The 26167-nt window shown below is 35.4% G+C and overlaps 1 protein-coding gene and 1 long non-coding RNA gene across 4 annotated transcripts in view; one reads left to right on the top strand and one right to left on the bottom strand.

Annotated features, from left to right (window-relative positions):
- The window catches only part of EYS (eyes shut homolog), a 723774-nt gene that overhangs the window by 117377 nt on the left and 580230 nt on the right, over positions 1–26167 (top strand). Inside the window, exon 5 of the mRNA XM_084512624.1 lies at positions 4530–4634. Coding sequence (XP_084368750.1) covers positions 4530–4634 — 105 coding nt within the window. The remainder of the gene's footprint in view (positions 1–4529; positions 4635–26167) is intronic.
- LOC311433465 overlaps positions 13562–26167 on the bottom strand; it is a 31742-nt gene continuing 19136 nt past the window's right edge. For 2 of the 3 annotated variants that reach the window (XR_014690761.1, XR_014690762.1), the window contains exons 6-7: positions 21535–21632; positions 16335–18463 (exon numbers count right to left, since the gene is read on the bottom strand). This is a non-coding gene — a long non-coding RNA (uncharacterized lncRNA). Of the gene's footprint in view, positions 13678–16334; positions 18464–21534; positions 21633–26167 lie in introns of those variants that run through there. The other variant, XR_014690760.1, reaches the window with a different exon arrangement.

The raw sequence follows: 26167 nt of genomic DNA on the forward strand, positions 1-26167 counted from the left end.
ACTAAACAAAATTTATCACAACATTTCGATTAGTGCATATGAATGGTCTCATGTAGCAGAGGTATACAGGCAAGGAAGTGAGAGAGGAAATGCAGTACATGGTGAGTATAGGCTGAGAGTGTCAAAAGCTGTACCACTCCCTTCATAATAGGTTTTTCTATCTATCCATATGTATTTGCAACTATATACATATGTGGTCTGCATGAGGAATGTGTTTCCTTCTCCTTGACAGTGTTGATGTTTTCGTTATGCACTGTGTGTTCTTTGCTTCTCTTGACTACTGCATGCCTGGACTCACCTCTGTCTTATCTGGCTACTACAGAAATGTTTTTTGATGGAGAGACAGAGTGGAGATACAAATCTGGATAGAAGCACAAGGCTCCAAAGTGGGAACTCTGTTATCACATACAAAAAGACATAAGACCTTTCCTATCTTACTTTAAATTTCCTAGACTTTTGAAATGGATGTCTCTTGGTCCTTCCTTACATGACTACAGATTTGGAATACTTCTTCTTTACACTGCCATGAGGCACAGTGAATTTCAAGAAAACCCAATTCACTACACAAACATAAAAGCCCTTGGATCTTCTTCAGTGTCATAAATAGTGCAGGTGTCAATTACATAATCTTAACACTAGAAGAAAACACTAAATACTGTCTATTCCAGCCTCATCCCAGCAGAAAACAACTACTATACTGTGTGATTCCTGACATGTAAGTCTCACTTTATCTCAAAGATATCCAAAGACATTCCTCATTTTCCTTAGGCAATCTATTCAGTGTGTTGTTATAGTAACCATTGGAAGGAGTTCCTTAATGCTTAATCTGAGTTTCTCTCATAGCAGCTTAAAAGCATTACTTCTTATCCTGTTGGCTATGGACATGGAGAACTAAATAAATTTGCAAAAACCTTTTCTTATTTGATGATTGTCATCATATTTCTATTCAAATCTTCCTTACTTAGGCTTTACAAATCCATCTATTGTTTTTGTTTGTTTGTTTGTTTGTTATCCTAAGACATGACCCTTTGTAGTTCATTTTTGTAATGCAGCTCTGAACTGTTCTCATTTGCTCAGCAGAGAAGAGGTCATGACACTGAGTCTGCTGGAGTTCAATAAGTATTTGGACAACACACTCAGACACGTGATTTAATTTTCAGGTAGTCTTCTGTGGAGCTAGGAGTAGGACTTGATGATTCTTGTGTCTCCCTTCCAACTTGGGATATTCTGTGATTTTACATTATTTTTCTTGAATGCAGCTCACTGCACAGTGCAAAGCATTCCAAATGCATCTTTACCCCAGCTAGACATGAATGGAAGGATTATTTAATGCATCTAAGTGGTTATGTTCCTTTCTCTATATCTCTATTTCTCTATTCTCTATTCTATTTTTTGTTCCTACTTAACTTGTGTTCTCATGTATCATATCTTCCACTTGTTGTTAATGTATAAAATTTTTTATTTCAAACTTTATCTCCAATTTGACAAAATTTATGAAGACTTCTAATCCTGTCCTCCAATGTACCTTTTTGTGATGCCATTAATAAACTTATTCTGCTATCCACCATTCAGATTGTTGGTGAAATTCTTGAAAGGAACTAGTTGCACTGCAGACCCCTTCCAAAATCTCTGCAATTTATTAATTAATTTTGGTAATAAACCACTGATAACTAATGAATGTGGCTTTCTAACAATTTTTACCCATCCAGTAATATTCTCTTGTCATTCATATCTAGTCCAATTATCAGTATGTCGTGTGAAATAGCAGCGTAGCAGCAGAAACTTACTGAAATGTGAAATATTACGTATGCTTTTTTTTTTTTCTTCTTTTTTTTTTTTTTAAATCCACAAGGACTGTAGTTCTGGCTTAGAAGGGAATTGCTTTGCTTACATAGGATTCTTTTTATTATTATTATTATTGTTGTTGTTGTTGTTTTAATTAGGTTCTTACAAGTAATCAGTTTAATAAGTTTTTCCCATGTTTTCTCCAGGAACTGAAATTACACAAATGGATCTATAATTTCACTGCTCCATCTTTTCTTCCTTTTTAAAGGCTGACATTACTGAGTCTTTAGGTACTTTAGGTACTTTACTGTCTTCCACAGGTTCACAAAGAAAACCACTAAGTTTTTATCAGCCAGCTCTCAAAGTACCCAAGGGTGAAGTTCATCAGGTCAACTTGTCTGAACATCCAACTCTTCTGAACATTCTCTGCCTGTCTTCTTTATTCAGTACTGAAGTCTTGCCCTTTAATCATAGGTATCAATTATAATAACAATCTGCTTGGAGCTGACCTTTTTTGTAATGATTGAAGCAAAAGAAGCATTAAATAATTTGGCATGATTGCCATTATCAGTAGCTATCCTTCTCCATTGAATTATCCTTCTCCATAAACCATACCTCTCCTTCATCTTTAAAACTGAAGTACTTACAGTATGATTTCTTGCCTCCCTGCACATCCATGATAGTTACATCTTATATTGTGTCTTAGCTGTTATAATTCTATGCCAACATATTTATTCTGTACTTTTTAGGTTATCCTTCTTAGCTCAGGTTAGTTTATCTTAGGTTAACCTGAGCTATTTTCTGTTAGTTGTGCATTTTCCATCCTTTGAAAACCATGAACTGCTAACCTGGTCTCCTAATACCTAGGCTCTTTCTCCCACAAAAATATAATTCATCCTGATAATCTTGCAGAAGTTTTCTTACTTATCTTTTTATTTTAGCTTAGCCTCTCAGCAGATTTCACATCACCAATTTTTTGCATTCCTTTTTTGCATTCCTAGTGATTTTTCTGAATTCTTTTGCTTTTATGCTGTACATCCCCTCTCTTCTCCCTTTGCATGGGTCCATTGCTCTCATCTAAATTCTTCGTATTATGTTTTTAATATTCAGAGACTACTCTTCTCTTTTGCTTAGCATCAAATCTCAGAAAATATCTGTTGTTGTTGCTATCTCCACTACTGAATAAAAAGGTTGCAATAGCACATTCAAAGATCTATGCATTTTTGAAAGATAATTCCTTTCCAAAATGATGTTTGGGTTGTTAAATTCCCCACCATTCCAAGTCCTATGTTCTTAATAGCTCTGTTTGTTCTATTATTGAGAGAGAGAGAGAGAGAGAGAGAGAGAGAGAGAGAGAGAGAGAGAGAAAGAAAGAAAGAAAGAAAGAAAAAGAAAGAAAGAAAGAAAGAAAGAAAGAAAGAAAGAAAGAAAGAAAGAAAGAAAGAAAGAAAGAAAGAAAGAAAGAAAGAAAGAAAGAAAGAAAGAAAGAAAGAAAGAAAGAAAACAAGCAGGAAATAAAGATTGTAAAAATTATACACTTCTGCCTCCTTCCTGTTTTTAAATAAGTATTTTACAGAAACAGCAGAAAAAGGTTGGCTTTTTTCTTCCACTGTCTTCCCATCAATTTGGCTCCAGCCCATTGATTTTGGTTTTTATGTAGATTCAATTTTTACCAGTTAGCTCAGAAATTATCACATGGTTAAGGAAGACAAAACTATCAGGTGGCACCATCTGCCAGCCATGCATTTATTCTTAGGATGAATCTATCATTGTCTGAGCTTTGGTCATCCAAGACGGAACACAGAAACCCTACTTTAATTCCTACTCCTAGAGTTTCAAACTCACTTGTAATTTTCTCACATAGCTTGTAGTACAAGTCAGTGGGGTAAACTTCAGTAGTTCCTTAGACTGAGATTCCTGGGAGACATTACCTATCTCTTATACCCAATTTGAGTAATACCCTTCCATCACTTTCTGGGTAGAATAGCAACCACTATTTTGCTTACTCACATCAACAACAGCTACAGTTTTCATTGTCCATCACTGGAGCTGTTAATATCCAACATCGTTCCTTGATTTTGGTTAAATTTTGGATCAGAAAGATCCCAGTATAATTAATAACAGGTTGCTCCAAATTATTGCAGTGCACAACAGATAGATGAGGAACTGTGACTTTTCTTCAGTATGTCTGAGTTGTTTTCATACATTATATTGTATTTTAATGTTGTCTTCTACATGTCTTCTATACATGCTTCTGCTACATTTTTTGTTGTTTCAGATTTGAATTAATTTGAATTTCATCTCAATTAAATATCTAAAACTAAAGCAACAGCTGAAATAATTTGTTTTCTGTTGGGATCTAAGAAGTACTTTTTAATCTAAGTATGGAAGTAACTTTGAGATTTTTTTTCTTATTGTTACCAAGGTTATTAAACCTCTTAAAAAGTATTTAAAATATGGTATATAGTTATAGTAATTACAGTGTTGAGATATAATGCTAGAATACACAGAAATATATTTGCAAATTTAGTTCATACTTATTTCTTTAAAATATTTAATTTGTTAACTATCAACTATGATCTATGAATAGCTGTAGTTTTAAAGCTGTCAAGAAAATATAAAATAGTGTTTCCAACCTGGAAAAGTTAAATTATGCAGTTGTCACTTGTACTGTGAAGTAGCTTTTCTGCTTTCCCAACCCAGCATGATTTATAGTTTTAATGTTTCATTTTCTTTTCTGTCAGACAAAAACTGCTCCACGGATATTGATGAATGTGCCTTCAAGCCCTGCAAAAATGGAGGCCATTGCCAGGATTTGATTGGTGAATTTTACTGTAGCTGTTTGCCAGGTAAGAAATCAGGTGATATTTACATGAGAAATGTTCTGCGATATTCCTGAAAGAAATATGTTTTTTCACAGCTAAATACTCATTTGTTTGGCTTGAAAAGAGAGAAGGACTGAGCAGGCACTATTTAAGCGTACTTAACAATTGCTATGTGGCCAGTGTCACCAGAATTTGTTTACAAAACAGCTTGCATCCCAGAAGTTCTGCCTTGCAACACTGGTGAATGAAGAGTCTTAGAATGTCTGTGGTATTTATGGAAGAATCTTTGAGGAATCTTTCATTTCTCAGTCTTCTCAAAACTTAATTTTCTGGTTACCTTCCATAAATGTATAATATTTTTTTTCCTTCTTTTCTATTTGCAAAAATTATTTTCTTATTGAAGAAAAAAAAAAATGTGGAGAATTTATACGGTAGCTGTCATAAAGATTGTCTGCACCAAAGAGACTTACAATTAATACCTGAACTGAAGTCATCAATAATATCAGATCAATCTCTTTCCTGTCTTTATATGGCTTGGATAATTCCCATCAGATATAGAATGTCCTATAAATATATGAACTTACATGTTTCATTGTGGCTTTTTCTCTATAAAGCTGGATTGATGCTACAGGCCAGCCTCTACATATTGTAATGTAATGTTTTAATATAACCAGCTAATTTAGATGTGATACTTGTATAGTATCACTATTTTGTTGTTGTTGTTGTTGTTTTTTCCTGCTTTCTTTATCGAGAGTCAAATAGTCATCATGTGTTTGGAAAGTAGCAACTAAAACAAGAAAAGATAGTGCTCTTTCAGCTGTGATGTTTTGTTTTTGTTTTTTTTTTTTTTCTGATTTTTAGGACATTTTAATTAAACTTTGTTCCATTGTGTCAAGTTAGCAACTTAATAGTAAAACGATTGAGCTCATATTTGGACAGAGATATTGGCTTATAATGGAAAAGAAAAAAAAAAAAAAAGTGGTTAAAATTATGTCACAATAAAAATTATGTATATTTTTAATATAAGTTATTTAAAAATCATATACAAGCCATTTCATTTACTGTATAAGTAGATGGAAATATATTTAAATGTAAAATATAGAAATACCACTCACAGCAGCCAGCACTGCTACTAAATCACAGTGTACACGCATAAAAATAACTTGAATATATACACAAATACACAAATTTAGGTATTAGTAAACGTAGAGGCATGTGTATGTATGCATTATATATGCACATACATACAACCTCTTTTAAAATCTGAGTCTCCTGACAAACTTTCAGGATTCAGAATCCCTGTTCTGTCATTTTATTTTTTATTTATTACAATGGCTAATTTGTTAAGTCTGAATTCTTTTGTTGATATATTAGCTTAGTTTTACTTTTTAAATTGCAAAGCATGTGCCTATATTTCACTTCTTTTTCCATGGTGGATAAACTTAATGTCACACCCCTTTTTGTCACAGAGTATTTTGCTTTGTGCAAAGTGAAATATGAGCATGAAAACATCTGGCTGCTGTACAGGACTGAAATAGTGATATTAGAGTCAATGGTGTGCCCTGGCGGCCAAAAGGGCCAACCATATCTGGGGGCTCATCAGGCATTGCTAGACAGTCAAGGGAAGGGATTGTCCTGCTCTACTCTGAACTGGTGCAGCCTCATCTTGAACACTGTGTGCAGTTTTGGGCACCACAGCATAGGGACATAAAACTATTAGAGAGTGCCCAAAGGACGGCTACAAAAATGATGAAGGATGTACAGGGCAAGACATATGAGGATTACCTGTAGCACCTTGGATGTTCACCCCATCTGCTCTATGGGGACAAAGACAGGACTCAAGGGAACGGCATGGAGCTGGGACAGGGCAGGGTCAGGCTGCATGTGAGGAAAATGTTCTTCACTGACAGGGTGGCTGGACACTGGGACAGGCTCTCCAGGGAAATAGTAATAGCACTGAGCCTGTTAGAGTTCAAGAAGCATTTGGACAACACTCTCAGACATATGATTTCACTTTGGGGTAGTCCTGTGTGGAACAAGGAGTTAGACTTGATGAGCCTTGTGGCTCCCTTCCAACTCAGGCTGTATTATGATTCTGTGATATGCACAAAATCATTATTAAAATGATGTAAGAAATACAAATATGAATTCTTGGACTAAATACTTTTTCTATTATTATCTCGAATATTCAGTAGGTACTTTTTTGAAGAAGAATAATTATCACATGTACGAAATACTGGATGAAAATAAATGACTTAGATGTTATTTAGTCTAAGAAGATAGACATATGCATACATGCACTAGATTTAAAAGAAGAAAGCAAGAAGTTTTATACATAAAAGAAGACAAGTGACATATAATAATTATGTGTCATAAGGGCTATGATGACATAAAACAGAACAGCTAAGAGACCTAAGCAGTAGTCACAGCAGTTTCCAGGTTTCTTCAATGAACTGCAGGAAGTATCTATTAGAATCTTCCTCACTGAACAACATCTTTTGTCAGGTGGCTATTTAGAGTGACGAATAACTTCTGGAGGGTCTTGTTTGTGTTAGCTGCTTCTTTTTTAAGGAGTGCACACTGTCTTCACTTGACTGCTAACTGGGGAGTGTCAAGCACCTACTCAGCTGGTGCTTGGTGAGCAGATACAAATCTGGTAGGTAGGAGCACAGCTTGTGGAGTGTAGAAAATGAAGGCTTTGCAAGTGCAAGACAGACCTTGAAACTGTGTTCAGGACTTAAGACCCATGCAATGGTCTGTGGACTGTGTGGACTGGACTGTGTGGTACAGGACAGTCTTCAGCATCAGATGAAGCAAATATCCCAGGCAAATCAGTCTTGATACAGACAGTAGTACTGAAGTATGATGTTGCCATGCAGGTTTTGATCTCCAGGGAATACTGCTTTCTTCTTCCTGGGGTGGGTATGATGTTGTCAGCTATGAAGAAGATGAGCAGACTGCAAACCATCACAAAGATTGAATGTAAGAGATCAATCAGTAAGGTCTTTCCAAATACCCTGTAGAGGCAGAAGACTGAGCCACATCATATCTTGCTACACCACAGTTAAATGATTTGTGGTCAGTAGTACAAAGCCTAGTTGGCAATTGTTACCTATTGGCATTCATCTGGATTTGATACTGTCAAAAGCTGTCTAAAGTCTTCATTGGTGACCTGGATGATGGGGTGGGTTATATTCTCAGGAAATTCATAGTTGATATTAAACTGAGCCAGTAGTTGTGCTCAAGGTTAGGGATGCTATTCAGAGGGACTGGATAAACAACAAGAATCTCATGGAGTTCGATAAACAAAAATGCAAGTCCTATACCTTTGGTGGAATAATCCCATGCACCAGAGAGGCTGGAGACCAACTTGGCAGAAAGCAACTTTGCCGAAAAGCACCTGAGAGTCCTGGTTTTCATCAAGTAGAACAGGAGTCAGCCATGTGCTCTTGGAGCAAAGGAGCATTCTGGGCTGCATTGGGAAGAGTGTACCAAGGCTGGAGGTGATTATTTTTTTACTCATTACTTGTGAAACTGTATCTGAAGGACCGTGTCTAAGTTTTGCACTCTCCAGTAAAAGAAAGATGTTGGAATACCGGGACAAGTCTATCAAAGGGCTGTGAAGATGGTTGGAGCCTGAAATACCTGAAGTACAAAGAGAGTTTGAGGGAATTAAACCTGCTCAGCCTGAAGAAAAGTCTAAGGGAAGATTTTATGGGGTATACAAATACTTTGTGGGAAGATTGGAGAAAGACTCTTAGAGATGAAAATCAAGACAGGGCAAGAGGTAATGAAAATGAACACAAGTTGGAACACGGGAAAATTCTGATGAGATATTGTTTTCTTTTTTTATAAAAAAAAAAAAAAAGAAAAGCTAAGATGATTAACCATTGGAATGGGTTGTCCAAAAGGCTTGTGGAATCCCTGTTCTTGAAGACATTCAGATCTGGTTTGGACAGTACCCTAAACAACATGATCTAGCTGGCTTTGCTGTCATTGAGGCTTGGCTGGGTGGCCTCAAGAAGTCCCTTCCAACATAAATTATTTTATGAGTCTATTACTGAAAAAGGAATCTTTACCCCATTTTATCTATACTTTGTAAATGTAATATTTCTAATTGTGTTTGAATTGAATTACCTGTCCCTATATGCAGTCTTTAAGACTGCAAGCATTTGGGCCATATCAAAAAAATGTCTTTAATAATCATTAGGATGTCACCTTGTATCAATCAACTTTGTAGATGAAAGGAAAAAATATAGCGTATAGACAACGCTTTTCAAAAGTCAACATCTGTATGAATATTTTAAAACTTCTCAAAAGTCATTTTTTCCCTATGTGTTAATTTAACCTTCCACTAGAAAATGGTTTCACAACTATACTGAATTTTAAAAAATAAAATAAATAAATAAATAAAAGACAAACAAGCACTAGTGTTGTAGCAAAAATTGGTTAATACTAACCTGTCGTGGAAAACTTGACTTGAAATGGTACACTAGAGAAGCACAGTTCAAGGAAGAAGTGAGGTGTTGCTGTTTATTACTTCAAGTTTATTACTTGGAGAGAAGTTAGCTGGTATTTGAGAAACTATCAATCTAGAAGATGTTGGAATTGCAGAAGGCATTCAAAAAGGCAATAAAAGTGATCACTGGAATAGAGTTACTGCCTTATGAAAAAGCAATTTTATAAAAGAAAAGGATAAGAGAAAGGAAGCTTTGAAAGAAAATCATGAAAGCATGGACAAAACTGAAAGCAGCGCTGTTGTCTACCAAAGCCTTTTCCCAAGAAACAAGAAGTCACTTGAAGAACCCAGTAGGATCTGGGGTTAAAACACATAGAAGAACTTTTAACAGATGACATTCATTTCTAAATTTGTTACCATAGAATGTGATCTAGCTAGACTATTTTAATTAGAATTTTTGGCAATGGATTAGCCAAGCACACAAACAAAAAGGCTACCAATGGATACCAATGGATACAAAATGGATACCAATGGATCTTCTGACATCTTTAATACAGAGTGGAACAGACTGCTGGAAATGGCTAGAATGCTGGAATATGCTCTCCCTAAACAGTCTCTCATTTTGCCACCCTCACAATTCTGGGCTAGATGCAACATTGCACTGATGATGCAGAGTGTTTCTTAGTTTCTTACAAGGCAGTCTCGTGTTTATGTATTTTACAAAAGCTAACGTCTACTACACAGCTTCTTTCCCATCACTATCCATGCCTCAGTGATGTATAACCCCTGCTACACCTGCTACACCTAGCTGAATAAATAAATATTTATTTTGTATGTGGCATTAGTGCATGATTAGCAAGATTGCTAAAGACTTTTCTTGAAGCAGAAAATCCTAAAAGTTGATATGTTTGGGCTGATGGATTCAAGCTAGAATCAACTTTTGTTCAGCTTAATATGTTGAACCAGAGAAGCAGTAGTTCTGATTAAAAGTAAACTCATACACAGAAAAATTATAAATCAAATTCTTTATTTGGGAGGTTCCCTGTTCTAAAGTTTGCTGTACCATGAAATAAGATTGTACTTTCTTTTAAACATTTCTGGCAACTGTTTTTATGAAGTAGAAGTTTATACATGAAAGTTTTTACTCCAGGAAGAGAGTTTAGGAAAACTGTCACATTCTGTGACTGAAAAAAAATAGATTGACTAATTGAAACAGTGGATGGGAACTATTTGGGGAATCATTCTGTCTTTCACACTGCTACAGCACAATTACCCTTAATATACAATTTGTAAAGAATATTTTTTTGCTTTAAAGTTGCCTGATAAGGGGGTCAAATATTTTTTATGTGAAACTGTTCCTCAGCTTAACAACAATGATTTTCTTGGAACATAGTTTAAAAATTCTATTATCAATTTCTTGCTCCAAGTTACAATTTAATTATACAATTTGGAAGTCTTTTTTTTTTTCCTCTTTCTACCTCTAACATCATCATTCTTTATAACAACATACCAGCATAGCATTCTTTCTAAGCATGCTCATCCTTTCAGCTATAGAAATGCTGTTGACCAGTCTGTTATCTGGTCCGTTATCAGTCTGTTAACCAACATGTTATCTCTTTTGCAAAGTCTTTATACTGAAACTTTTGTGGGTGGCCACATCCAAGAGATAACAGCATTTGACTCACAGTCCAGGAAGAGCGCTGAGGTCATTGATTATCAGAGCTGTTAGAGGTTGAAGGTTGTGCAGAAGGTTGTTCCCCAGACAGGAAAGCCATCTGCCATTTTTTGCAAAGCCACACCTTTTCTGGTAGCGATGACTAAGAAGGAGCTTCAGTACGACCCCTTCCCAGGAGTTCCTTTTTGCATCTGTGCCTGATCCATACACAAGCCTTAGTTTTTCTCAGATATTTGTTAAATATATTTTTACTAACTATATTAATTCTTCTACATTTTTGAGAATCTTGATACATTTAGCTATTTTTCTAATAATGGCACTCCTCACTGATAATGTCCAGACATTTGCTAATGTAGAAGGTCTGATTGCTCATTTCACTTTTTCATGAAAATCTTCAAAAAATTAAAGGCCATTTATTTGTTACTTTTTGTATATTTTAGTCATAAAATGTCTAGAGGAGAAAGGGGACCATTTTAAAATCAGCACAGGCTATGACAGTGAGTCCTCTTCAAAAGAACTGTGGTGTTTTAACATTGATGGGCAGCACACCACCACCACACAACTCTCTCGACTTCCTCAACAGTACAGGGGAAGCAAATATGATGGAAAAAGGCTCATAAGCTGAAGACAGGCAGATTCCTCACCGAGTACTATCACCAGCAATGCAGACTCAGCGTATGGGAGACTCATGTATTTTATTACCTGATGCTAACAGATTACAGCAGTAAGAACTAAAAGCAAACCAAAAACACCTTCACCACCCCTCAACCCCCTTTATCCACACTCTTCTACCTCCTCGCCTTGAGCAATGCAGAAAAACAGGGAATGGGGGCTGTGGTCAGTACCTAACGCTTCATCCCTTCCACGGGATGCCGTCCTTCCCAAACTGAGCCTGCGGGGGCTGCCCACAGGCAGCAGCTCTTCAAGAACTGCTCCTACATGGCTCCGTACCACAGGGTCCATCCCCCAGAAGCAAACTGCTCCAGCACAGGTCCCCCACGGGTGAGTGGCAGCTCCCCCCAGACCCCTGCTCCTGTGTGGGCTCCTCTCCACGGGCTGCAGCTCCAGCCCAGGGCCTGCTCCTGCCCCCGCTCTCCATGGGCCGCAGCCTCCTCCAGGTCACATCCACCTGCTCCACCGGGGCCTCCTTCGCAGGGGGGCTGCAGCGTGGAGATCTGCTCCATGTGGGACCCATGGGCTGCAGGGGGACAGCCTGCTCCACCAAGGCCTCTCCACAGGCTGCAGGGGAACTGCTGCTGCATGCATGGAGCACCTTCTGCCCTCCTGCTGCACTGACCTTGGGGCCTGCAGTGCTGGTTCACACCCCCCTCTCCCAGTTGCTGTTGCACAGCAGTTTTTTTCCCCTTTCTTCAGTCTGCTCTCCCAGAGGCCCACCCAGCGTCACTCCCTGGTTTGGCTCTGGCCAGCAGCGGGTCCCTTTTGGAGCCATCTGGAGCTGGCTCTGCTCTGACATGGGGCAGCTGCTGTGCTCTGCTCACAGAGGCCTGTAGCTTCCCACTACCAAAACCTTTCCAGGTACACTCAATGCAAGAATAAAATTTGCAAATATTCCAAAGTATTTGTAAAGGAGGGAAGTAGGAAAAATAATCTTGCTGGTCTATTCTTTCATTTTCAGTTCTGCAATGTAATGATTAACCTGTCCTTCCTCTCTTCCTTTCACCCCTGTAATACTTACGTTAACCACCACATTGTTTAAGCATGGCACAGGAAAGAGTGCCATTTATTTTAGCTTTCTAAGATGTATTAAATAATATGTTGAATAAATCATGGTCTCAAGAAATTCAGACATCACTATATTAGGGTGGTTGCTAGAATTTTCTGCATGCCTCAGCAAAAATGTCAGATGATTAATTATGGTAATAAAATAGAAGCATGCTGATCAATCCTAGCTTCAACCCAAGAGACGGGTGGAGCAAAGATGATAACCAGGCTAAGCAAAATTGTCCTATATGGGGAACTAGGACAGAATCTGGAACAGCAAATGTGTAACCCATCCTTCCTGCGCAGAACAAACATATTGCTGTACAACAGGCTTGGATCCTGAAAATGTGAAAAAATTACCTATTTTCACCTTCAGTATTATCACTTCTTTTTACCTCTAAAACGAAACAAAAAGAAACGAAACGAAACGAAATGAAAAGACCACCATTATTCAGAATTAAGCAGGAATAATTTAAAAATAGTCTGTAAATTATTCCTCACCAGAGAAGAAACACTCAAAAAGAAAGATTAAAAAAATATGAGTCATTAATGGGCATTCCTCCCATTGATTGGCTCAATGTACTTGGTCTGGTTGATACACATATAAAACACTTTTTTATCTGCTTTTTATGTGTGACCAAAAGTGTTTATAACACGCCTGTGCTTTTGCTATTGCTGAGCAATGCTTGCACAGTGTCAAGGCCTTCTCTGCCTTGGCAGCAAGGAGGCTGTGGATGTTCAAGGAGGGGACACAGCCAGGACAGCTGACCAAAGTGATATTCCATACCATATGATGTTGTGCTCAGCAGCAAAATTGGGACAAGGGCAGTTTCACAAAGTAGTCATTACCCAGAGACTGGCTAGGCATGGGTCTGCTGGTGGGAGATAGTGACTGACAGTCACTTGTTTTGTTTTATTTTTTCCTTCACTTATTAAACTGTCTTTATCTGGATTCATCAGTTTTAACCACTTCAGTACTTCCAGTCCTCTCCCCGACCCTGCTGAGGGAAAGAAAGAGAGCAATCGAGTGCGGGACTTAGCTGCCAGCTTTGGTCAACCCACCACTCTAAGTTTGCTTTTCTACTTTTAAACTTCCTTTACATCTCTTTCTGCTCTTTCTGTTTGTTTTGTCCCATATTTCTGCTTTTGTTTGTTTGTTTGTTTGTTTGTTTTCTGATAGTTAGGCTCCTTTATCATTATTCTGCAACTTCCTAAAAATAAAAAAAATTATGAACTTACCCAGTGTTATACTTGTTCGCTATTTTTAAGGCTATTTTATCTACACATATGGTTTAATTGTATGTATTCTATTTTTTAAGTATCTACTGACATTTCTCAAAAGATTGATTGTTGCCATTTATATTTCTCAGTTTAAATTTTCTCTCTCAGCTGTTTGTCTTCTGATTATGTTTAACTTTGTACAATCTGTAATTTGAAATAGTTACATTATACCAAAGTGGTTCATAAAAAGCTAGATATTCGGGATGGATGTATTTAATACAGTTAGATTTCTGACACATAATAAAAGCTAGCAACCCACAATACATTTAAAATAAACCTGAAAAATAAGATGAGTTTTTTTGGCTTTAATTTAAATGCTACTTTTACAGAGTAAGAATAAATAAATGTGCCCTTCTAGACAGAGTCATCAGTGTTATTTATAAGCAATCCATAAACTAGAATAGAATAGAATAGAATAGAATAGAATAGAATAGAATAGAATAGAATAGAATAGAATAGTTCTGTTGAAAGGGACCTTCAAAGATCATCTAGTCCAACTGCCTGACCCTTTAACCAAAAATTAAAATATATTATTGAGGGCATTATCGAAATACCTATTGAGCACTGACAGGCATGGGGCATCAATTGCCTCTCTAGGAAGCCTGTTCCAGTGTTTGACTACCCTCATAGTAAAGACTTTCCTCCTAATGTCCAGTGTGAATGTCTGTCCCTGGCACAATTTTGTGCTGTTCCCTCAGTTTCTTCATTGCCTCTTCTATTTCTCATATGTATATTTAGCAACAGATATGCACACCTATACACACATATTTATATACATGCACATGTACAGAATCTCATCCTACATTATTTGAGAATATTTTTTTATCAAAGGAGATTATCCTGATACTTATTATACTATCTAAATAACTCTTATTTTCCATAAACTTAATGGAGGGCACACTTCAATAAATCATACCATTCTTTAAAGACAGTTCTAGGGATCAAGTGACAGGTTGTAGATTTGCTAACAGTTAGATAGACTCAAACTTTTTTTTTGCACAGCCTGTACTTTTCTTAAGAACACAGATAAAATTATATAAATTAATTCTAACACTTTAGTTTTTTCTTATTTATGTATTTAGTTTGGCCATTCAGTTGTAAGGAATTGGATTGAAATTGCTGCCTGCTGCTTACAAAATGAAAAGTTATAAATGTCAGGTCAACAAAGACAACATCAGTTTTCCCACTTTACGTTCACAATATAAGAGGTATTTAACAATTTTGTAATACAACATTATTCTGCTTTTAAGTCATATACAGAATGGGCAATTAAAATGCTATTGCATGGTATATGTAATACCTGTAAATCATATTTCAAAATGTATGCATCAATTATCAAAATGTATGCATCAATTGTTATTTTCATTATTTTCACTGAAAGAACAAGGTGACAATACAGTAAGGTTTAAGTTTTCACACTTGAATTCTCATACTTTTAAGTTTCCATACATGTTTTAAGTTGTTTAAAATTGTTAGACAAACCTTAACGTGTAAGTTTCATTTAAAGGAAAATATGCTCTCAAGATTTAGTGATCAAAAATGTTGTTAAAAACACAGCAGGTCATTTCTGAAGTGATCATGTAATCCATGAATTCATAGTGGTAATTATGTATTCAAAGTGTTTGTCAGGTTCCATGATACCTGTACCTTCTGTTAGATATTGATCCCAAAACCATAGTAGGATTTTAATTTTTAAACCTAACCTTTATTACTCGTTAAAAAGAGGACATAAATGTATGACAGGAAACAAAACTGCAATTTCTACTCAGGTGAGATTTCATTGTGTTCTTGTTATACAGATAATCATTTGGTGACCTTTTGTGCTTGAATACTGAAATATGCTTAATTTTGTAAGTTAAAAAGATAAAATAAGCCAGAATTATTAACATTTCTTGCAATAGATATCCCTTTTAATTACAGACAGTTTCTACAAAAGATAAGAAAGGAAGTAAAATGATAAGGGAACCAAGGAATGCAAAACATTCATTATACACCGGCATATAACAGGCAGCATGAAGAAGCATGAAATGAACTGTAGGGGAAGGCAAAACATGGAAGCTGAAAGCACTGTGATGAAAATAGGAAGTGAAAAGCTAAGAAAGGGCAAATGAGACGAGCAACATACTTCACAAAGTTCGTTAAAAAAAGTCTCTTATAGGATTTGGTGTTAAGGGAGGCTATGATGAAGGAAGGGAAAGTAAATTTACCAATAGGCAAGAAGATGGCAAATTTCTCACTGTTATAAAAGGAACCAAACTTAATAGGTCTAACAGCCTTACTAAGTTACTTTCTCTTTTATATTTCCAATTTTCTTCTGTGTTCCTATCCTTTTCAGTGTAAGTGCTTCATGATAGGGGTAAGTGAAAACTTCTTGCAATAGAACAAGAAAAAGCTGCTGGCTTTCTCCCTTTTTTCCAAAAATGTGCTGTCAGTTATGTGGCTAAAAATAAAGACATTTTTCTATTGATTAGCAGCTCATTTGTAATGTCAATTCTAGCCTACAATCCTAACAGAGATGACTTAAAATTTCGACATTTTTCTAATAGAAATAAATTATTTATTTCAAAGTAGATAATAAGACATTGAGTTACTGTTAAAAGCAGGCAAGAAACAGTGATCTCTTGAGAAATATTTTAATAACTTATTACAAATTCCCCAGGTGAAGAAATCTCTATGATAGCCCTCAGCTTGAGTCTATTCATTTCTAAAACTGCTATACGGGCAGTAACATAATGGAATAAAGATGTCTGTTCTCTAAATATTAAGCAGTTTGACGACTTGTTCAAACATTCACAGACATATTTCACAATTCAACAAGTTTACACTTTTCTACAAGTGATTTGCTCCTCAACTGATGATTAATTTTTCATTTGCTGCTTCTTATATTTGGCATCGCTACATTTTTCTTATTGTCTGATTTATTGATCGTATATGTTACCATATTTATGTGTTTCTTGCTAATAGAAGCCATTGACATATAACAGGAAATTCATACGATCACCCCTGACAACAAAAAGAAAGGAAAAAAAAAAGGAAACAAACAAACAGAAAGCTAAGGTTTATTAGGTAAACCAATGAATCATTTCTTGAAAGTCACTTAATTCCCTTTCAAATGTGAAAAACCTCAGGTTTTGGATGCATGCATATAATCTCTGTGGGCAAGAAGAACCTGAGCTGTAGAAGATCCAGATTCCTAACTCCCAGCATTTACCAGAGGAATTAGAAGATTTATGCATTGCTTGTATTGGATAATAGATAGCCCAATAGTAAACAAGCTCCATTGTTTATTCCATTGAAGCTTTGAGTCTTCTACTGAAAAAAAAAAAAAAAAGTATGACAGTGAGCTTCTGACTAATGTACCCTATAAATGGAATCTGTCACACTCTCATTCTTCACTGTGTGATCCTTTTGTCAATGGTATGCACAGATGTCATTAAAACCAAGCATTTTTATAGAAAATAGACATGTTTCATCGCCATATGCTTGTTTAGAACAAGGTCAGCACAGGACAAAACCTCCATAATGATAAATGGAAGGGTAATCATACAAAAATAACTGCATAGACAACTGACTACATGTATAAGGGTATCTAGGCTTATTTAGATTACTGTCATTGGTGAGAAAAATAAAGGAGTAAGATAAAACACTAATTAATTTCTCAGAAAATGAGGAAGAGCACTCCGGCTGTTTATGAGAAGCTTCACTATGAAAAACTATCTGCAAAGTATTGCATGCTATAGAAAATGTGTAGCAGTACAAACAATTATAATTTTCTATTTAAAAAAAAAATCATATTTTACTACCCATATGTTGATATCTCTACTGTTCTAAGACTGCAGAGAGTAACTACTCATGCACCACATTGATTGTCTGGCCACATATATTTTAAAATTAATCTTAAAGATGGTGCTTATATTACACCAAGCTTCATATCTTCAAAAGTTTTTAGCTCATCTTCAAGGCATACCTTGGAGATAATAAACTTTGTTCCCCATTTCAGAGGAAGAAAGAAAAAACAAACAAACTATAAATAAATAAACATAAAGCAACCAATTTGTGAAAAAAACAAAGCTCAAATTAAATTGGATGCATTACTTAGTGTAAATCTGCCTATTTTAGTCACCATGTAGAGGCAAGTACATGAAAGTTTTCATTTCTGTCACGTCAGCTCCAAGCAGACAGTGACTAGAAGAATAATGAATAATTCCTCATTTCTCTTCTACATTGTCAGGCATAGCTAGCCAGAAGTCAGGCATAGCTAGCCAGAAGAAGGCAAACAATCAATGTTATAAGTATTTTTAAATTATAATACTCCAATTCAATTTACCTCTCAAAACCTACCTTGGGCAATGCCAAAACAGCTATACAAGACACTTCCTTAAAGAAAAATGAAGCCAGCAATGTATACATTTCACTTAGATATTCCATGATGATGAGAAATGAAGCAATTTTCATTAAGCAGGAGCACTCATACTTTCCCCTTACCATGAAAAGGAAATATGTGTATGCATGTATGTGCATGGGATGAGGCATTGTCCCTTGAAATAAATTCACATGCCAACATTCATGTTTTATGTCATCTTTTTTTTTTTTTTTTTTTTTTTGGTCAGATTTCTTCATATTACAGATTTCTGAAGCTTGAATTTTAGTCTGATTGTTGCTCTGCCCAGCCTTTCGTGTTGACAGTCTCTGGATACTCTCTATTTTCTTCTGTTTCTGTTATTAGAAATACAAAAACATTTATATTTAGACATCCTTTTCCAGAACATAGCTATAGACACCTAAAATTTTAGTCAATATGCTTAAAATCATGCTATTTGCAAAGCAGATAAGGTGATAATCAAACTACAGACTTTTTCTGTAGTTACTATGTTGCATCTACTAAACATAGATTTTATATGTCTGATTGATATGTTTGAGAGTTGTGTGCTCCAAAACTTCTCTCTCTGGAAAGTAGGTATCTAACTAAAAAGAGATTTGTCCAACATGTGTCTGAATATATTCAAATTTATAATCAGGGATGTAAAGGTTTTGGAGTTATGTTCTGTTATGTTGTTTGCAATCTACTATTTGAAAAAAAATCTGGAGTGTATTTATATGGACAAAACTAAAATGGTCTTAGTTCTATTGCCATTATTTAGCAATATTAACATTTTGTATTTTGGATGGCATTTAATCTTTTCCTTAGACATTTCTATACACTTCTTTAATTCTTCATTTGTATTTTTGCTCTGTCTTTACTCTTTCCGACCCTTCTCTAAAATAACTTCCTTATTCAACAATTCACTGTCAAACTAATCTTGTCCTTCTGTTCCTGTAATATACTGAAAAGTAATTAACATTTAAGTAACAGTTGTATAAATATAAATGTTGTATAAAAATCTTGACGTTTTCAGCTAACAGAATTGCCTGACCAGGCTTAGCAAAGTCTATAGCTGTTGCTTTATGTTCTTTGATAACCTACCTCTTTTCTGGTATCAAATGGTATACTTACCTGGTGAGAAATAAAGGATCATATTTGGATCTTATAACTATTGTCTTTCATAGTTACAAAAGATAAACTAGAATATATACGATGGATGAAAGGTAATGTTTACATGCTTTTTCTTTGTCAAAGAGGTTGTTTATTGTCAATTCTAAAAACAATAGTTCAAAAGCAAAACTTTATTTATTGTTTGCTAACCTTAATACTATGAATGTCATGAATAGCAGGCTAACGGATTTTTGTTTTTATTTGCCTTTTTGTCTTCTTGAATTTTACTTAAAAAAAAAAAAAATTTACACACTTGAGGAAATGTATACCCAAGTATATATTGCACTTCAGAAACCATTCTCTTTTAATGTAAAGACTTAGCTTCTGTTATAAATCTAATTTGTTTCTAAGATAAGAATATTACTCTGAAGAGTTCTTAATTTAATTGAGTGTCAAATCACACTATGGGGGGCAGCTCATCCTCTTGTCTCCTTGTTTTTGATACATGAATTCTGAAAGGCAGGCAATGTGTCCAAGATGTGACTGATGGGAGACAGTCACTGCCCACTGCTTGTGCTGATTTTACAGGAAGGTTCGTATTTTGCTGATTTTTTTTTCCAAAGATATTAAGATAAGTTACATTTTGTGTAATTATCAAAAGTTAGAAAATATACATTAATTATTACTATTATAATTACTATATTTGCTTTTCTATAGAAAACATAGTTCAGCACATATGCTGTATTTCTCTTGAAATTCACAGATGTTTATTTCTAATAAATATTAAGTGTTTGGAACTTATTTAGATCTGTCAAATAAATATAAGCTTTGAGGGTAAACACATACAAAAATTAAAATTTCTCTATCAGTCTCCTTTACTGGTTTTAAGGAAGAGCTTGTTCGAATTAATCGAGTACTTTATTTCCATTCATTAAATTTTAATTCTTTTTGCTTGAAACACTATTCCTATTATTTTCAGAAAGAAATAGTTCAGCACAATAGACACAAGTTTTTGATGATGATAGACATTAAGGTAGCAGACTAGCAATAGGGAACAGGTGCTGGATACCTAAGATTTATCACTAAAAGTAAGTAATAGAAGCGAACAATTATAGATAAATTCTGTCAAAAGGACCAAAGAACAAAACAGAAAAAAAATATATATATTTAAGTCACCACCTATATATTCTACTGAAACATGATTATTGCATATATCAGCATTGAAGCAAGATGAAAGAGATGATGGACTTTTGTTTCAATTCTAGACAGGCAGAAATCTTCCTGTAAGCTACCTGTAAGCTATCAGTGAGAATAAATAAATAAATAATAAAGACTAAAAAAAAAAAAAAAGTTCCCTAAGAAATACGCTTTTGCAAAACAAGCATTCTGAAAATTAATTAATTAATTAATTAATAACTTAATATTTTTTGAATTTCCTCTTTTTTTTCCTTTTTTTTTTTTTTTTTTTTAAAGAAGTGTTATAGGTCTGGCTCTGCTTTCTGGAGCAACATAATTTTAATTTGAGTTAATCTCACTATAGGTGCTTTAAATCACATGACAATCAAGATGTTTAGTTTCTTTATTTTCTGATACACCCAAGAACATTTGAGCTGTATGATTTTATGTTTTTTAGTTCTAGATTATCAATCTGTGAACTATGTTTTTTGTTTAAAATATGTCATTGGTTTAGAAGTTGAAACTAACTGTAATATACTGACCTATTAGCAGTGTTCTTTCTTCCCTGATTGTAACTGATTTTTGATTCCAGACAAGGTACCTGCTATACTTGTTTAGATAATATTCACAGGGGGAGAAAAATTACTAAAAATCAGACAGCATCCTTAAAGACCAAATTTATATTTAAGGTTTTCAGCATGCATTTTGCCTTATTTGGAAGAAAATGCCTGTAATATTTATTTTGGTCTTGTTACACATAATTTGTTTTAAAAAATACCAAAGTAGCATGTACAGTCACTCCTTTATGGGCAGAAGAGAGGAGTATGACTCAAGAATTCTTTCTTTATCTGCTGAATTTTTGTGAAGTGATATTTTACACTTATCTATGACAATGCAATATAAAATTATATAGAAAGATCAAGGCTATTACTGTTAGGCAACTTCTTAGTCTCATTTTTTTCTTATACACAAAGGAATGTATAAATGTCTGACGTTTTTATATAAATTATTAGAACAGATAAGCTAGGAAAGGGTAATAAATTACCTATTGCTAATAAGAAACAAGATATGTACAGTGATATACATTGCCTTCTAAATATGTCTTGTCATACTTCCAAACAAAGCCACAAACACTGACCTCTTTGAAGTCCATCTTGTAAAATGGAAATGGATAACTGCTATTATTTCATAAGGTTTTTCTTTCTCCTTTTCTTCTTCATCTATGTTATTCTCCAGCTGTAAAATAGCATTAGGTCCTGTTCTAATACATCATACCATAAAATGATAAGATATAGTCTGACACATTCCAAGGCAGCAAGCACAGTCAGAATAAAATCTTATTCTGTGACTTTAGTGTAAATAAAAGAGAAGCTGGAGTTGCCTGCTGTGCTACAGTAATCAAACTTCTGTTGTAATAGCTGTAAGTCTTCTGGTGTATTTCTGTAAGATCTATAGAGTACACCTCTGTTCTTACTTAATCCTTTTTTCTCTAGGTCTAATCCATCTTTTACTGGAACTGACAAAAATGTTCCTAGAGTACTGGAAGCTGTATTTGGCCTTGTGTCCTTCTACCCTGGTTAGAGGGGGGGAGGGGATTAAAAAAAAATATATAGAGAGAGAACAATGGTTCTCTTACATCTTATTAAATTTTATGGCTTAAGTTTGTCCAAAGCGGTAGAAAAAGTCATTCAAGTCGGGCTGCTACGAGAGAGGTAAGGGAGGCACTCATTAGCCCTGACTATCAGAAAGAAATTCTAGACAGGGGAGAATAAAGAGAAAGAGTAACAGAAAGGTCAGAGATTTACAGATAAATTTGAAGATCACTAACAGCAAAGTTTATGGAGTCACATCTCTTGAAAGAAACTTCTAGATAATTAACTCTTGTTCTTCTGTTTTGCTCTATATCCAAGAAGAAACGAAGTAACCTGAAAATAAAAAATGATGGGAGGAAATCTACATCTGATACTTGGGCAATTCTTTATAAGAGATCAAAAAGGTTTTCCTAGAAAAAGAGACTAAGTTGTTGACGTATCATATTTGAAATGAAATGCCAAGAAATTTTCAACATCCCTTCTGTATAAAATCTTTATACAGAAAAACTGTATAAATACTTTTCTGTATAAAGTTTTTATACAGAAGGGATGTTGAAAAAAAAAAAAAGTCACAGTGAACAGTTGAACAGTCCACAATAAAGATCTTTAAACATAAGAAAAAAAAGAATAACCTAGAAAACACTTAGATAAAAATGTATACTTTGAAGGTCTGTTTAGCCAGAACTCCAGCATGCTACTTAGAAAAGATTCTGAGCAATTTCAGTGCTTTGTTCTTGTGGATAGGTCAAATAACAGAAGAGTAGATACGAACAGAGGTGAACACGAGCTGTCAGGTTTAACTTAAATTCTTATAAAAAAAATAGACAAGATGGGAAAATGAACTGCATTTTTAGCACTTGAAAATAACAAAAGGATAACAATCGGTCATTAAGTAACATGGATTTCTCAAGAGTGAAGAACCAACTCCCCCAGGTTCTTCTCATCAGGGCTGATTTCAATCCATTCTCCACCCAGCCTGTATTTGTGCTTGGGATTTTCCCAGCCCGTGTACAGGACCTTGCACTCAGCCTCATTGAACTTTGTGAAGTTCCCACAGGCTCTTTGAGTGCAACCATCCAGCCAATTCCTTACCCACTGAGTGGTTCATCCATCAAATCCATGTCTCTCCAATTTACAGACAAGGATATCATGAGGGACAGTGCCAAATGTTTTGCACAAGTCCACATAAATGATGTCAGTTGCTCTTCCCCTATCCAGCAATGTTATAACATCATCATAGAAGGCCACCAGATTTGTCAGGCACAATCTGCCCTTAGTGAAGCCTTGTTAGCTGTCATCAATCACCTCCTTATTTTCCATGTACCTTAGCATAGTTTCCAGGAGGATCTGCTCCATGATCTTGGCAGGCACAAAGGTGAGACTGACTGTCCTCTAGTTCCCCGGCTCTACATTTTTTTCCTTCTTAAAAATGGGGGTCATGTTTCCCCTCTTCCAGTGGGAACTTTCACTAGACTGCCATGACTTCTCAAATATGATGGATTGTGGCTTAGCAACTATATCTGACAGTTCCCTATGGACCCATGGATGTATCTCATCGGGTCCCATGGACTTGTGCACCTTGGGTTCCTTAGCTAGTCTCAAACCTTGTCTTCTCCTACAGTGTGTGGTTCATCATTCTTCCAGTCCCTGCCTTCTCCTTCTAAGGCCTAGGCTATGTGGCTAGAGCTCTTGCTAGTAAGGACTGAGGCAAAAAAGTCACAGTTTCTGTATCTGATGCCTAGATGGAATCTCTGGTTGTTGCCTGTGAGGGATATGCCATCTTGACATCATTGTCACATGGTTTATGGTATATGTACATGTATTTTTTGATACTAAAGGGAATGAATGATCAGCAGAAGGTGGACTTCTATCCAAGATTCGTCTCCAGATTAAATTAATCTTAAATGATGTATATTAGTTTGTGCTATAAAAATATTTTTTCAGTCTTCCCATCAGAAAATTGTTATATTAAATTTAAAGCAATCTGTAGTGATGATTTTTCAGCTGCCAGTAAAGCTTTTTGAGGAATATCTGATAAAATGTAACTTCATCAGAAAAGATGGAATAAAAATTACTATTGGTCTACAAAAATTATTTTTTAACTTACTACTTACTCAAGAAACCTTTTAAAAAGATTTAAAACTGTTGAAACACTTCACTTCAAACCTTCTGCCATGTGAAAATAAACTGGGATAATTATTTTTTGCCAGCAGAAAATAATCTGGGGGTATTGGTCACTAGCCAGGTGAATATGAGCCAGCAGCGTGCTCAGGTGGCCAAGAAGGCCAACAGCATCCTGGCTTGTATCAGAAACAATGTGCCAGAAAGACTAGGGCAGTGATTGTCCCCCTGTACTCAGCTCTGGTGAGGCTGCACCTCAAATAATGTGTTCACTTTGGGGCCCCTCACTACAAGAAGGATAGTGAGATGCTAGAACATGTCCAGAGAAGCACAACAAAGCCAACGAAGGGTCTAGAGAACAAGTCTTGCAAGGAGTGTCTGAGGGAGCTGGGGTTGTTTAGCCTAGAGAAAAATGAGGTTTAGGAGAGACCTCATTGCTCTCTACCTAAGTGGGGATTGGTCTCTTCTCCAAAGCACCAAATGATAAGACAAAAGGAAATGGCCTCAAGTTGTGCCAAGGGAGGTCTAGATTGGATGTGTCAAGAAAAGAAATCTTCACCAAAAGGTTTGTGAAGTATTGGAACAGGCTGCCCAGGGAAGCAGCTGAGTCACCACCCTTGGAGGTATTGAAAGGACATGTAGATGTGGTGCTTATGTGGTTTAGTGGTTTAATGGTAAACTTGGCATTGCTATGTTAACAGTTGGACTTGATGAGCTTGGAGGTCTTTTCCAACGTAAATGATTCTATGACTGTGATTTTAATGATATAGAATTGTAAATCTGTTGAAATTATTTTTCCTTAGAATTTTTATCTATTTATCCAAGGAATGGAATACTTAGGTAAGAAATTGATGTACAAACACCCCAAATACTCATAAAAATGTATTCTTACAAGGTGTTTTAACTTTCCTTTAGATTATGTGTACATAAACACAAGTTTTGGCTTGTCCCTGAGCCAAACTGGGAAATGAAATGATACCTGAACTTCTCACAGGAACTGAGTACCATTTCCAAGATTGTAGCTGTTGTAAAATCAAAAGTCTGCTTGTGATAATGAGCAGTCTTCAAAGAGAGCAAAAGCCTTCTCAAAGTCACATATGCATCATTTCTCAATCTCTTTAAATTCCGAATATGAAGTTTCTAAATTTTTTAGAGAGGAATTATGTTATGTTACAGAAACCTAACTGAAGTTCTCACAGTCTTTACTGAGAATTACTTACTGGTTTTTGATCTCTGAGTTCCAGAAACCATATATGCAAGAGGGATAAAGCAGAGGAAATTACATCTTACACTGTGTCTTTTATAGCTGTGACTGGTTACTCCAACAAAACAATAACATGTATTTATTAGTGCAGATGATCATAGTACATTACTGTTGTATTTTCTGAGGTAACGGCAGCATTTTTTTTCTGTTTTCCATACAGAGGTGATTTTTCCTTTTTATTACTTCTCTATTTTGTTCACCTATGCTAAAATTAGTTATGAACTTTTTACATTTTGTATAATTTTTGCAACATGTACCATTTTTATATTTGAAATTCTAGAGGACCCCAACAAAATTATGATAGGTATTGCATGACAAAACAGTATCAATCACTTCCATCTCAATAAATAAATAAATAAATAAAATGGCTTTTATGTTATTAATATCCAGTGTAAGACTGTAAGTAAAGTGAAATTAGCAACCCATTAGTGTGTAACAGTGAAAACATTGTTTGGGTTTTAAATAATTAAATAAATTCTGACATTTGTCCCTGCCAGTCTGTTTATTTTTTTTTCCCCAGTATAATTTTAGTCGTAACCATAAAATTTTTTCACCATAAGTAATACTTGTTCAATAAGAGTGAATGAATGCACATCAAATCCTGCTGGCCCTGACAATAACCCTTAATATGAGGTTCCAGCTAACAGCTTCAGATGTACCTGCCATCCAGAATATAAGGAACCATGTAGTGAAATTCTAGTAAACGTGTCTGGACTATGTCAGAATGGATCACAATGCAGCGATCTCCCCAGAGAGTTTACATGTCATAGTCTGACTGCTAAAAATCACTTTTG

This window comes from Aythya ferina (assembly GCF_964211825.1).
Source record: "Aythya ferina genome assembly, chromosome: 3".
NCBI classification, from domain to species: domain Eukaryota; kingdom Metazoa; phylum Chordata; class Aves; order Anseriformes; family Anatidae; genus Aythya; species Aythya ferina.